This window comes from Botrytis porri, assembly GCF_014898465.1.
Source record: "Botrytis porri strain MUCL 3234 chromosome Unknown BPOR_008, whole genome shotgun sequence".
NCBI lineage: Eukaryota > Fungi > Ascomycota > Leotiomycetes > Helotiales > Sclerotiniaceae > Botrytis > Botrytis porri.
The window spans coordinates 1,461,221-1,474,488 of NW_024066082.1; the positions used below are offsets into that span (position 1 = coordinate 1,461,221).

Below are 13,268 nucleotides of genomic sequence, written 5' to 3' on the forward strand. Positions count from 1 at the left end.
GGTAACTCATCAAAGGCAAAGAGCACCATTTTCTCCTGTGTTTAATACGTGAATGAGTTTCTCGGAAGGAGCAAAATTGCAGCTTTGGTTCCCGACCCCGAATAGCCATTAAAGCTTCGAAGCTTGATTGAGGCAATTCTGGGGCAGACACTAGGACAGAAATTCTACTATCTATAATCTGGGAAAGGGACCTGGAATGCTTCTTTAGGATACATGTCATTCTGATTTCATTTCATTCATTTCATATATTCCCTCCTTATCTGTATCTCTTCTAACCTTGGGATTTTTATCTATAACTCATTTATCTATGTTGTTTTTATCCATGATTCTCTTAGTGATAATCTCATTGTCTTCACTTCGTGAATCTTTTTAGCTCTTTATCCCTCTTCCCATATTCTGTCCATTCAACAAACCAAAACTCTGTTACAGGCGATTCAGCGAACCCATTGGTACTATTGACATAGCCTTCATGCTCAATTCCTAGGTTTATGGACCCCCCAAACATTCTCACTTAGCAGACCAAAAACACTAGTTGAATATCATTCTCCCCAAGATGCGTATGGTCCGATATTGATCTACGGATCCCTATCAAAGACAGAGACTCCAAGCTATTTTCTTGCACAAAGATGCCTTCCATGAGTTTGTCAAGAAATTGGGGAGTGACTGAACCGTCGATAGGCCTTCCTCTGCGGATTATGCCTTTGAGAGTCCCATCGTATGAGAAATGCTTTGATTCTTGGAATATGGACAAGTAAATCGGGTACCCTACTTTCGGGCCACCCCCCTTTTAGGCCACTTTTTATACCAAAAATGAAATTTTTAACTTTCTTATTTATAAATAGAATTTATTGAAAATTTATATATATATAATTTAAATCATTTTTAGTTTAACTTGAAAATTTTAGATTTTTAGGAATTTTCTGTATTGAGATCTAAAGCTTCAAAATATCGATTTTTAAATTTGTATAAGAATCACATACAAATTTGAAACTTTTATAAAATCTTTAATAACTTTTAATAAAAATTTATAACATATTTATTTTGAAAGATTTAAAAAAAAAGTAAATTTCCTATAAATAAATATTTAAAAGAACATTCTCAAAATTGTAGAGATTATTTATACTATTTCAAATTCATTATATACTATATCTTTATATCTATTAATTTTTTTAAAAAAAAAATTTAAATTTTTATATAAATTTAAACTCAAAACTTTCAAAAAGATATATAGTTTTCTTTTCATAATTATTATTAAAAAATTATTAAAGATTTTATAAAAGTTTTAAATTTATATGTAATTCTTATATAAATTAAAAAATCGATATTTTAAAGTTCTAAATCTTAATACAAAAAATCCTAAAAATCTAAAATTTTCAGATTAGATTCAAAACGATCTGAATTATATATACACAAATTTTCAATAAATTCTATCCATAAATAAGAAAGTTAAAAATTCCATTTTTTGAGATTTTTGGTGATAAGGAGTGACCCAAAACAGAAATGGCCCGAAAATAGGGTACCCAACTTATATTATCCATTCTGCAAAAGTAGAACTGAAATTTTACATGAGGTTAGGGATCCTAACCCACACGACCCTGGCTTTATAACCCAGTGAGAGGGCGGCTCTAGACTGAATGCATAGCCACGGAGTTTCAATTTCTTCAGGGTAGGTATTCTCACAAAAAGATCGTGCTGTTCTGCGGAAAGTATTGATATGGAAATGGCCTCTCTCGGGCTTTGATCTGCGGGCTGATACTGTAACGTGGTGGAATTCTTTAAGCAAGATAAATTTGAGATGACTTGCCTCTGGGAAGATTTGCGACCGCCAAGGACGACCTGAATCATATCCTCCTGAACTTTTAATCTCAATCTGGAGCTTTTGTATGTAGGGGCTTAGAATAGTGAACATGTAAATTAATGGCTTAGAGTAAGGCTGAACATCGCCCACGTCCAATAGTCGTTTGAATGTTTCTGCAAGATCTGTCACACACTTTGTGCAAAGTTGCATTTTCTCTACTTCTCCAATCTTGCCATTTGATCGGCTCTGTAACCTGTAAATTGCGTCTGGAAGCCGATCTAATGCAGTTTTCAAGAACGGAACATCTACTAGCATCTCAATGTGTTGATTTATGCTCAAAGATCCATGAGATGTTCTAGGACCCCACTCTATCGAAAAAGATTTGAAGTCAGGCCATCGATCTAGTCGCTATATGAGCATTCGAATAAATTGGCTAAGCTTATCAATGCATTGGCCTTCGTTGCTGTATCGAAAGTAGAGGAGGGGCTCGCATATACGGTAAAAGATTCTGCATGTTAGTGTCAGGCTATATACACTCTTATCAAGTTCGAAAGGCGAATAGCTTTCGAGAAGAGCCTTGAAAATCAATCATATAAGTCGCCCATTTCCAGATTCGAGACGTGGCCGATAAAGATGGCAGCCCAGTATGATACCCTTTCTCACTTCCTCATTCTACGACAACAACCCGCATACACCAATTGAGGCCTCCATGTCTCTGAACAGTGAAAGTTGGGAAGATTAATCGACGTTGGCTATTACCGTGGCTACACAGAAACGACTTCTTCCTCCAATGACGAGATGAATACTCCGAGCTCTCAAAAACATCACACATCATAAACCTCAAACTTTCCCATCACGATATACAGCTGGGCACTATTATCCATGCCGCATGAAACTCCTACCTCAAACAACACAAACCACACAATCACAATCTTGAATCAAAACACAAAATCCCTAACATCTCCCATCTCACCACCAGATCCCACTCCCCCCTGATCTCCAACAAAACACACACACGCAAACACATCCATCCATCCACCTCCGAAATCTCATCTTATCTTTCTTTCATCACACCATTATGGGTTTCCAATTTCCATCCATTCGAAAAAGTATTCTCATCATTCCATCTTCCAAGTTCCCATTACCCAACATCATGTATACATCTAATTCCATAGCACCAAACCCCTTTTCTCTCCCTCTAACTTTAAATCCATCACCACAATACCCATCTTCCATCTTTCTAACCATAAGTATGGGGGGTCCTCGTTTAGATTTCCGCTTCAACTGATTTTGACTTTGATATTAGACATGAGAAAGATATCGATTAGATTTGAATATCCAGTATCAATTATTCGCGTGAAACAAATCTTGACCTCCATAATAAAAACACATAAAGAGATGCTATCACTAGGTACTGCTGCGGACTGCTACAGAAACCTCGATACCCATTACAGTAAAGACTCATCATTAATAACTCAATAGATCTCCACCATCAAACATCGCATAGCAAATTTACAAACCTAAACCCTCCCTCCCCCCCACCTTCCCTCAAGAAGCACACAACACAACCCTATCAGCCCCAATCTCACCATCACTACCAATCCCCAACATCAATCCCACCACAATCACCAGTCCCCAAGTATCCCTCCCTTTCAAAGCCCGATTCCACTGCCAAGTCAGCACCCCTAATCACCATCCCAATCACCACCCCAATCCTCATCTACCACCACCATACCACATCATATCACTCCTCTCTCCTTCCCTCCCTCCCTCCTCCCTCTCTAATCCTCAACCCAAACCAAGAAATTCAAGCAAAAATCAAAGATTCTGCTCTCACCCCGAGAAATCAATCCTCTATCTACCCCTGTATATTAATCCCAGTAATACTCTCCTCTCCCTCATTAATTTGGCAGAGAGGTGATTGATAGATTGATATGCACATTGCACAATCATAGATACTTGAATAAAATATATACTTGGACTGAAATATACCTTAATAGAAAAATTCCAAGTGCATTTTTGAGTCTTGACGGGAGTATTAGTCGGTGCACGGACTCACAGGGCAGCTTAGAAGTAAAGCATAATTCTTTACTCAAAAGATCGATTTTAATAATTCAATCATAATTTAATCTTTTAATAAATCCCTTGAAAATTAAAGGTTATAATTTATAACAAGTATAATCCTTCTATACAATATAAGAACTGAATTAAAAAATTAAAAAAATGAAAGTTTTTATAATCGAATAACTTATATAATCTTTTAGCAAATTTTCGAATAAGAAAATATAACCTTAAAATTTTTGAATCTCAATTTTTAATTTTTTAATTCTGTTTTAGATAACGTGATTCATTAGCATGTAGACCACTTTAAAAATATACTAAAATCAAGGTTTTCTTAATATTTATCTTTTTATAATTAATTATTATTTTTAAAAGAAAAAACTATAAAAAATAAAAATAAAATGGAATATTTATAATATTTGGGGTTTTTTGAAATAATTTATTTTAGCTCTAAATTGTCACGGGGATATAGTTACTAAGCCGGGGAAACCCCGGCTTTATAATGAGAGTTATTAAGAGATTAATAATATAATCTAACGTGGTTTATCAGCAAGCGGGTCATATTAGTGAACGAGTCACTTGAAAATATACTAAAATTAAGCCTTTTTCAATATTCTTATTTTAATAATTAATCATTATTTTGAAAAAAGAAAAGAATTTTCAATAACTATTGGTATCACCATGGGGGTGGTGAAGTCAATATAGTACTATGGTTTACACTGTTGTTATATTACTTAAGGTTCTAAAAGCTAGGGCTATAAAACGTATTGCTGTAGTGTCGGAAGACGCTAGCGTCAACGCTAGCGTAGTCACATGATCCCTGTCCCAACAATAACAATAAAAAATTAGCTTTTTATAAGTTAAATCTAGTTTTTTTTATAATATTTCTATTATATTCTAAAAAAAAGTAGAAATTATTACGATTTTTATTACAAAAAAGTTTTTTTTATAATAACTATTATAATAATTTAATTTTTTAATAAATAATTAGATTTTTATAATATTTATATAATTAAGTTTCAATATTTTCAAATTTCTTTAAATTATATTATTATATAAAGAAAGTACACAATTACGCACAGACGAATTTTGTATATAAAATAAGATAACTCGTTTACTAATATAACCCGCTCACTAATAAACTACGTTACTACGATAATTTACATTATGTAATTAATTAGTTTAAAGTAAGTTAAAAAGAATTCTATTATTAATAATATCAAGTATAAACATTATAATAAGAAAACATATAAAAGTTATAAGATTATAAAGTTTAAATATATAAGATAAATAGTTGTCACGGCGTCAACTACATGATCTGTAGTTGCCTTCGTGCCTCAGGCATAGACCACTAGTGTGCCCTACTTCCTATAAGTAGGGCCTCACCCTTCCATAGTCCTTCTACCCTTATGGTACAATATAAGTCTTTACCTGTTGGTTTGGGAAGGATACGGAAGATGTAGCACCCACGGTATTCATAGGTCCTAAATGTCTATATTGTATTCTATCTAAAGAGCTAGCTAAGTATAGGAAGTTGTAGGTCTTATATAGACGCTACAAGAGGAGCTAGTCTCTTCTGCTTTCGCTAAAGGCTACTGTATCCCGCATTCGCTAAAGACTGCAATACAGTAGTTAATGAATTGAAGCTATTCACTAGATCCTAATGATCAGTGTTCATATATTACCTGTACCTTGATAATAGCTCAGTATATACTCAGACTTAGTTAGAATATATAATTAGTTTTGAATATACTTTAATATGCTTATGACTTTACATCTATTAAGTGACTTAGAATCTACTCGATATATCCCCTTGTTGGGACAGGGATCATGTGACTACGCTAGCGTTGACGCTAGCGTCTTCCAACACTACAGTAATACGTTTTATAGCCCTAGCTTTTAGAACCTTAAGTAATATAACATTAATATAAACTATAATACTATATTGACTTCACTATTTCCATAATAATACCAACATTAATTAATAATATTATAAATCAGAAGTTTAATATCTTAATTTTAATTACAATATATAATTTAAATTAAGATTAATATTTCTTTAAAAAGATATAAACTCTTATATTATTTCAATATGGTTTTGATATCTGTTTTTATATGAATAAGAGTAATTGATAATATAGCGATAGTTTTTACATTAACTTTAATTTATATCCTATTCTTTATTATAATATATATTAAAGAATAAAAATTAATAATATTTAGTTCAAACTTAACATTATACTCTTCGAACTCAAACTTTGCTATATCTTAATAAAGTTAATATTCTATTATCTATTTTTTATTTATTAAATATAGCAGAATTATTCATAAATTCTTCTATATTTTAAAAACATTATATTGAAAATGTCGAGTATTTAGTCCTAAAACAATTCAATAACATTAAATTTATTAAATTTATTATCGAATCTTTAATTTTATCAGAGATTATACTTGATGATTATAAATCAATAATGAATAAATAGGAAGATTATTCTTTCGATATTAATTATATAAATGAAAGGGAAATATAAGATTTCTATAAATATAAATTGAATGAATATAAATTTAGTGACTTTTATAATAAGGAATTGTAATTGGATTATATTGTAAGTTTTAAGGACTTTAAATTAGAGTATTTTCTATTTATTAGAATATAATTATTATATAAGTTATAATACAAATTCTATATATATATATTATTTGTTATAAAATATACTATTTATTTAAAGCGAATAGTTGATAAAGCACTAATCAATATATAATTTATAATGTTTTAATAATAATAAAAATAAAGATGTCAAGAAATATAAACTATATATCCCTTTTTTATTAAAACTATTATTATAATAATAAATACTAATGATTTAAAACTATACTATTAGTCTTTCTTAATAAATAATTATAATTAATTTATTATTTATAAAAGAATATTATAATCTAATAAAACTAATATTTATTTGATTTATTTAATAATTTAATATTAAGGCTATTCTAATATCATTATAATTACATTCTTAATTTAATTTCTGAAATCTTAATTAAAAATAATTGAGATTAATTTCAATAAAAATATGGATATCCTATTAGTTTAATAATAACATAGTCTTATAATAATGAACTAAAGAATCAATTAATAATCCACCTAATAATAAAATTGATATAAGTAAGAGAAAAGGAAACGATAAAGGCAGAAGAAATAATATTCAAATTAGGGCCGATATTATAAAAATGAAGGAGGAAATGACCTAGGAGGTATTGATATTACTTAAAAAAATTTTTTTTTTAAAAAACTTATAAATATCGGTTAGCTTTTGAGTAACCTTATAAAACTTTATAATAAAGCTAATAAATATAATGGTCAAAATGATAATTTTACTTATAAATTCTCGATCTTTCTTAACAATTATGAATATATTAACATATCTATAGGATTATTAAAGAAAGCATTTTTCATTATATTTATCAATATTATATTTAACTTTTATTATATAAATCTAAACAATTTACTTAATATAATAATTAGGATTTATAATTTAATAATATTTATATTTGAAGGTCTAGAATACAAGTGTAATCTTATATAACAATAAGAAATCATCATATTCAAAAGTATAATAGTAAAATCAGATAATAAAAGGAAAACGATATTTCAATGCTTATAATTTATGGTTATAAAACTTTATTATATATATAAAGGATTTAGTTTTATAATAAGAATAGAAGAATTACTTTATTAAAAGATTATTATTATATATACTTTAGTATAGATGTGCTCTTTAGTGTTACGGGAGCTGCCTCTAGGGTCACGTGGAAGTGTCTAGAGATCTCTCGAGGTGGTTTAGACTAGACTTCAAGTAGGAATTCAATAAGGTTGTAACTGGTTGCAATTCTCGTAACTATAGTATGAAACTAATGATTGATCTTGAGCACGAAGCTCTACATTGTAATGAAACCCATTCCCTTATATAGACCTTCGTTCTCGTCTGGATAGCTTGGGTAGACTGTCTATCCTGTCTATCCACGGATAGCCTGGATAGCTTGCCTATCCTGTCTATCCATCACGTGACACTTGCCCCGTGACCTATATGATACTACTGCTTATCTAACCTGTGCTTACTAGATAACCTGTAACCGCTATCCCTCCTGTGCCTACTGTAGGATAGGTGCCAACAAAAGATAGGTACCTATCTTTTAATCATTGCTTATTGATTCGGTTACCGCTATCTTTCGTTACCCTTTAATCCAACTGTCCCTACAGTGCTGTTTTCGTAGGTTCCAACACCAAGGCCTTAGGTTTATCTTATAATCCATGTTGCGGTGCGGGTACCTCCGTAACATTTAGCTTGTTTTTGTTTTGTTAAAGATATTCTAAATCTCTTAAAAAATTATATTCAATTATTATAATATAGGAATAAGTTTATTCTAATGAAGTCATAACATTCTATATCGATTGTAAATATTATTATAATTAAGGTGAATATGATTAAAGTAAAGGTTTCGAATAAGATAATTAATGTTTATTTAAATTATATATAAAAAAGAAGTATTTTGTTTGTAAAAAGGAATATAAGAAATCGTGATGTAAGTATAAGGAATAGTTTAAGAGTAATAATTTCAATAAAAGCTTTTAACAATTTCTTGTCGAATATAAAGGATTTATTGAAGATTCTGATTTTGATATAGATAGTGAAGTTATAGTTTATTTCATATAGTTCGAAATTTAAAACTTATTTATATAAAAATCATATTTAAGCTTTATTATTCAGAATAGATTTGTAAATAAATAAAAGATTGTTAAGGATCTATTTAATAAATTCTTTATATATGTTTTAATATATTAATCTTAATTTGAAAATACAATATATATTAGTAGATATAATGTAAGGGAATTTCAAGGAATTATTGTTAATATAGCTATAGTATAATGATTAATAATAGATTATAAATAGTATATAGTATATAAAATGATAATTAAGAATATTACCTTGAATACAAAAACAATAGAAATTATAAGTATAGTATTTGAAATTGATAAAGCTAAATCGATTGATTTAATACAATTAAATTTATTATTAGGAATTATTAAATTTCATATTATAAATATAAAAATATTGTTCTTATTATTTCTTAAGAATATAAACAAGCTTAATATATATTATAATAACATTCTTGATATAATTGTTATAAGTAATATAGGAGAACGATTTTTATATATTTATTATAATAAATATACAATACTTTTATAATATATAAATATATAACCATTTATATAATAAATAATTAATAATAATGTATACTATTTTATTAATATAGAATTATAATGTTTATATTATTACTTTGATTATTTATTAGTATATAGACTTTTATGAGTATTTTAATGAGCTAATTATAATAATATTATACAAATTGAGATTAACAAACTTATTAGGTTTGTTACGGGAGCTGCCTCTAGGGTCACGTGGAAGTGTCTAGAGATCTCTCGAGGTGGTTTAGACTAGACTTCAAGTAGGAATTCAATAAGGTTGTAACTGGTTGCAATTCTCGTAACTATAGTAATGAAACTAATGATTGTTCTTGAGCACGAAGCTCTACACTGTAATGAAACCCATTCCTTTATATAGACCTTCGTTCTCTGTGCTCAGTCGGATCACAAATGATCCCTCTGATCCGATCAACTGGATCACTAATGATCCCTCTGATCCGGTTACCTAAGCGTCGGGGTCACGTGACGTCTATTGTGGCAGACCATCGTAACAAGGTTCTATTAATATTATTAAAAGTATGGAAAATCATTAGATTGATTTAAGTTTAATTTATAAAACGATATTAATTCCAATCATTTAATTATAATGAATATAATATATATCAATATTAACTTTATCCTATATATTATTAATAAAAGTATATAATTTTAAGCAGTATAATAATTAGATAATATTATTACAAAATACACCTTCAATATATTTCGAAAATGCTAAATGAATACTTATATTAATCCTTTAGATTATATTATATATAATATTAAAAAGAACTTTATTAATAAGTATTATAGGAGCTGCCTCTAGGGTCATATAGAAGTGTCTAGAGTTCTCTCAAAGTAATTTAGACTAAACTTTAAATAGGAATTCAATAAGATTATAACTAATTACAATTCTTGTAATTATAGTAATGAAACTAATAATTGTTCTTAAGCATAAAGCTCTATATTATAATGAAACCCATTCCCTTATATAGACCTTCGTTCTTTGTTGTCCTATTGCTTCCCACTGTGTCCTAGTGGGCCTTACTCAGTGAGACTCAGTGGGACACCTTGGTCAGGTGATATTTAGTTAATCTAGTCATGTGACGACCTCAGTCGTAACACTATCCCCTTCTTATCCTAGCGCTTGTCCCGAGCGTTATATAGTCATGTGCTCCCCATATAGCCATATCATAATGATTCTTTATTTCCTTTCATTATGCCTATCACTAGTGATTCTCGCTCAACACTTAATCGTCGTTGTTTAAGCCAAAAAATCAAAGATAAAGGAAATATTATGACGCCTTGTTCTCGTTGTGAAAAGAATGGTTTGTAATGCCACATACTTCCTGAATCTAAACGTTATAGAGAATACGTTCGCTCTAGTTCTATGAAGTGTAATGTTGCTGGTCTTTCTCCTTCTAACTGGGATGTTCTATCTCGAGAGGAAGCTCGTCTTGAGGCCGAGGAGGAAGCTACTGCTCTCGCGGAACAGGAAGCCTTCTGTCGTCGTATGGAAATTCGCAAAAAACAGAAAACACTTCGTAACCGGGGTTCTGAAATGCTTCGTCGTGGTGTTCGCTCATTAAATAAACTAGATGAATTACTGGAAAAGGAGCATGTAGAGAAGGAAAAGGAGTTGGCGTCTGTCTCTGCTACTGGCCCTAGCGACGGTTCCTTTGTTTTTGACTCTTCTTCTTTGGACCCTTCGATCCTGGCTTCAATGGATTCTCCTTCTTTCTGGGCAAATCCGGGTATTGCTGGTGGAACGCCTCCAACTTCCCAGAGCAGTTGAGGTTTGTTCTTGGTTCCCATGAATTTTCGGTGTATGGATAATCTAACCATTTAATTAAATATTTGATTGTGCCTCTAACGTATTTACAATCTAGTATTGTTTCGACATTGTATATGGCATTCGGGTTGACTGGTTCGATTTCCGTTAATGATATATTTGGCACTCCTAATGGTGCTGGTTTGAGCAAGAATATATAGAATACTGGGTGGATATTCATTATATCTAATAATTTCAATTAATAATTAATCGTTCCTATTACCTTATCAATCTTAAATAGTTCTAATTTCCTATGGTCGAGTTTATTATTTAATCTCTTAATTTCCATATTTTATTATAGTAAATAAACTTTATTCCCCTTCTTAAATATAAATTCTATATTACATTTCGTATTATAATACACTATTATTCTAAAAGATATGAATCTTAAATTAAAAGTTAATTACTCTTGAAAATCTTTCAGTTATTCAACTTATACTATCACTAATTCGGTATTAACCTTTTATGGTATCAGGATTTTATATGCTTGTGAATTAAAACCAAAATTAGCTCGTGCTAAAATGATTTTCATGGTTTCCATTTCCAATGTATTATATGCGAATTGTGCCATAAACAATAGCTCTATTTAATTGTCTTATCGATAATTTATATAGTATTTAAGATATGCTTTCATTATCTGATTGATCCTCTCTATTTGATCATCTATTTATGAATGGAAAGATATCAATAACTTTCTTTTGATACCTATAAGTACTAATAAAGTAATTCAGAATTTCGAGATAAAAAGCTTGTCTCAATTCGAGATTATCTTATCTAATATTTTATATATACTTATTATAATTCTAAAAAATATATATACTAATTATTCAATATCCCATATTTTCTTGAATAATATTATATATATAAATTTCATTAGCCTATCTATTATATTGAATATTACATTATATTTAATTCCTGTAATAAAATCCTTTGAGAATGGTAATTTGACCATAAAGTCCTATATAATAGATTTCCATGGCTGAGAAGGTATATTTGAGGTTTGAAGTTGATCATATAGTATATATTGTAATGATTTGTTTTATATACAGGTGTCGTAATTTCCAACAACTTCTTCAATTATCGTTTTCATTTATGGGAAGTAACTGATTTCCTGTAATCTTGTAAATATCCTTGTAATTCCTTGATATCCATATGCCAACAACCTATATTGTTCCATCACAAATTCCTTAATCATTTGACTTGGAATATATATTTTTCCATAAAAGTATATAATTTCGTTTTTTATTATGAATTTTGGTTCTATTGTTTTATATATGTATATAACTATAGCATCCTTATTGTAATATAATTGGATTTGACTTCTGAGATGGTTGTCTTTCAATATATAAGTAGCTGCAAGCTGTGATACATTGTAAACTAGTGATTCACCTTTTTTCTTAAATATAGCATACGATTTGTACATCTTATTTTCTTGGTACTCTGGTTTTTGGCTAAGAGTGTCGACTTTAGTGTTTTCTAATCCTTTAATATATAAAATTTTGAAATTATAATTAACCATGATTTCCGATTATCTAATCTATTGTCTATTTAACTACTTTATTGTAATAAAATAAACCAAGTTCTTATAATCCGTATATACCTATACTGTATATTTTAATTCTTTCAAATAAACCCACTATTCTCTAAATACATTAACTATTACTAATAATTCTTTATCATATATTTTATAATTCAATTCGACTAATAATAGTTTTCGAGAATAAAATACGATTAATTGTTATTTCTCATTTTGATTTGATTGGCTCAGAATTGTTTTTATAACAAAATTTGAGGAATTCGTTTTCATTATGATTTACTTTTCTAAATTAAATATTAATAGTATTGGCTTTCCGACTATTGTCTGTTTGAGTGCTTCAAAGGACTTCTATGTTTTAATGATCTATTCAAACGTTTCTTACTCTTTTCTAATTAAATTAATTAAAGATATTATAATTTCTAAATAATTTTTAATAAATCTTTAATAAAAGTTAACGAATCCTAAAAAAGATTATACTTTTTTAATTGTAATAGACTACCTTTATTCAAGTATTACCTTAACCTTATCCTTATTTATCTTAAGCCTTTGGTTTGATATAATAAATCCTAAGAACTTTATTTCCATAATATAGAATTTATATTTGTTTGGTTTATATAGTAAATCGGTTTTAATTAAACTTTCAAAAATATTATTAATATTTTTAATATATTAAACTTTGTTGTTTGAATATATTAGGATGTTGTTTAAGTAGTATATATAATAGGTGTTCAAATATTGTAATAGTACATTGTTTATAAGTTTTATGAAAGTAATTGATGTGTTTGTTAATTTGAATGATATA

General features: G+C 28.9%; 1 protein-coding gene across 1 annotated transcript; it reads right to left on the reverse strand.

Moving 5' to 3' along the window:
* Positions 1-511: 511 nt before the first annotated feature.
* On the reverse strand, positions 512-2,509 carry EAF01_006554 (uncharacterized protein; the record flags this gene model as incomplete). The annotated part of the gene is made up of 4 exons (XM_038914808.1): positions 512-680; positions 1,632-2,206; positions 2,333-2,374; positions 2,492-2,509. 4 exons carry the CDS (start codon positions 2,507-2,509, stop codon positions 512-514), a joined length of 804 nt encoding a protein of 267 aa, XP_038769763.1.
* Positions 2,510-13,268: the final 10,759 nt, after the last annotated feature.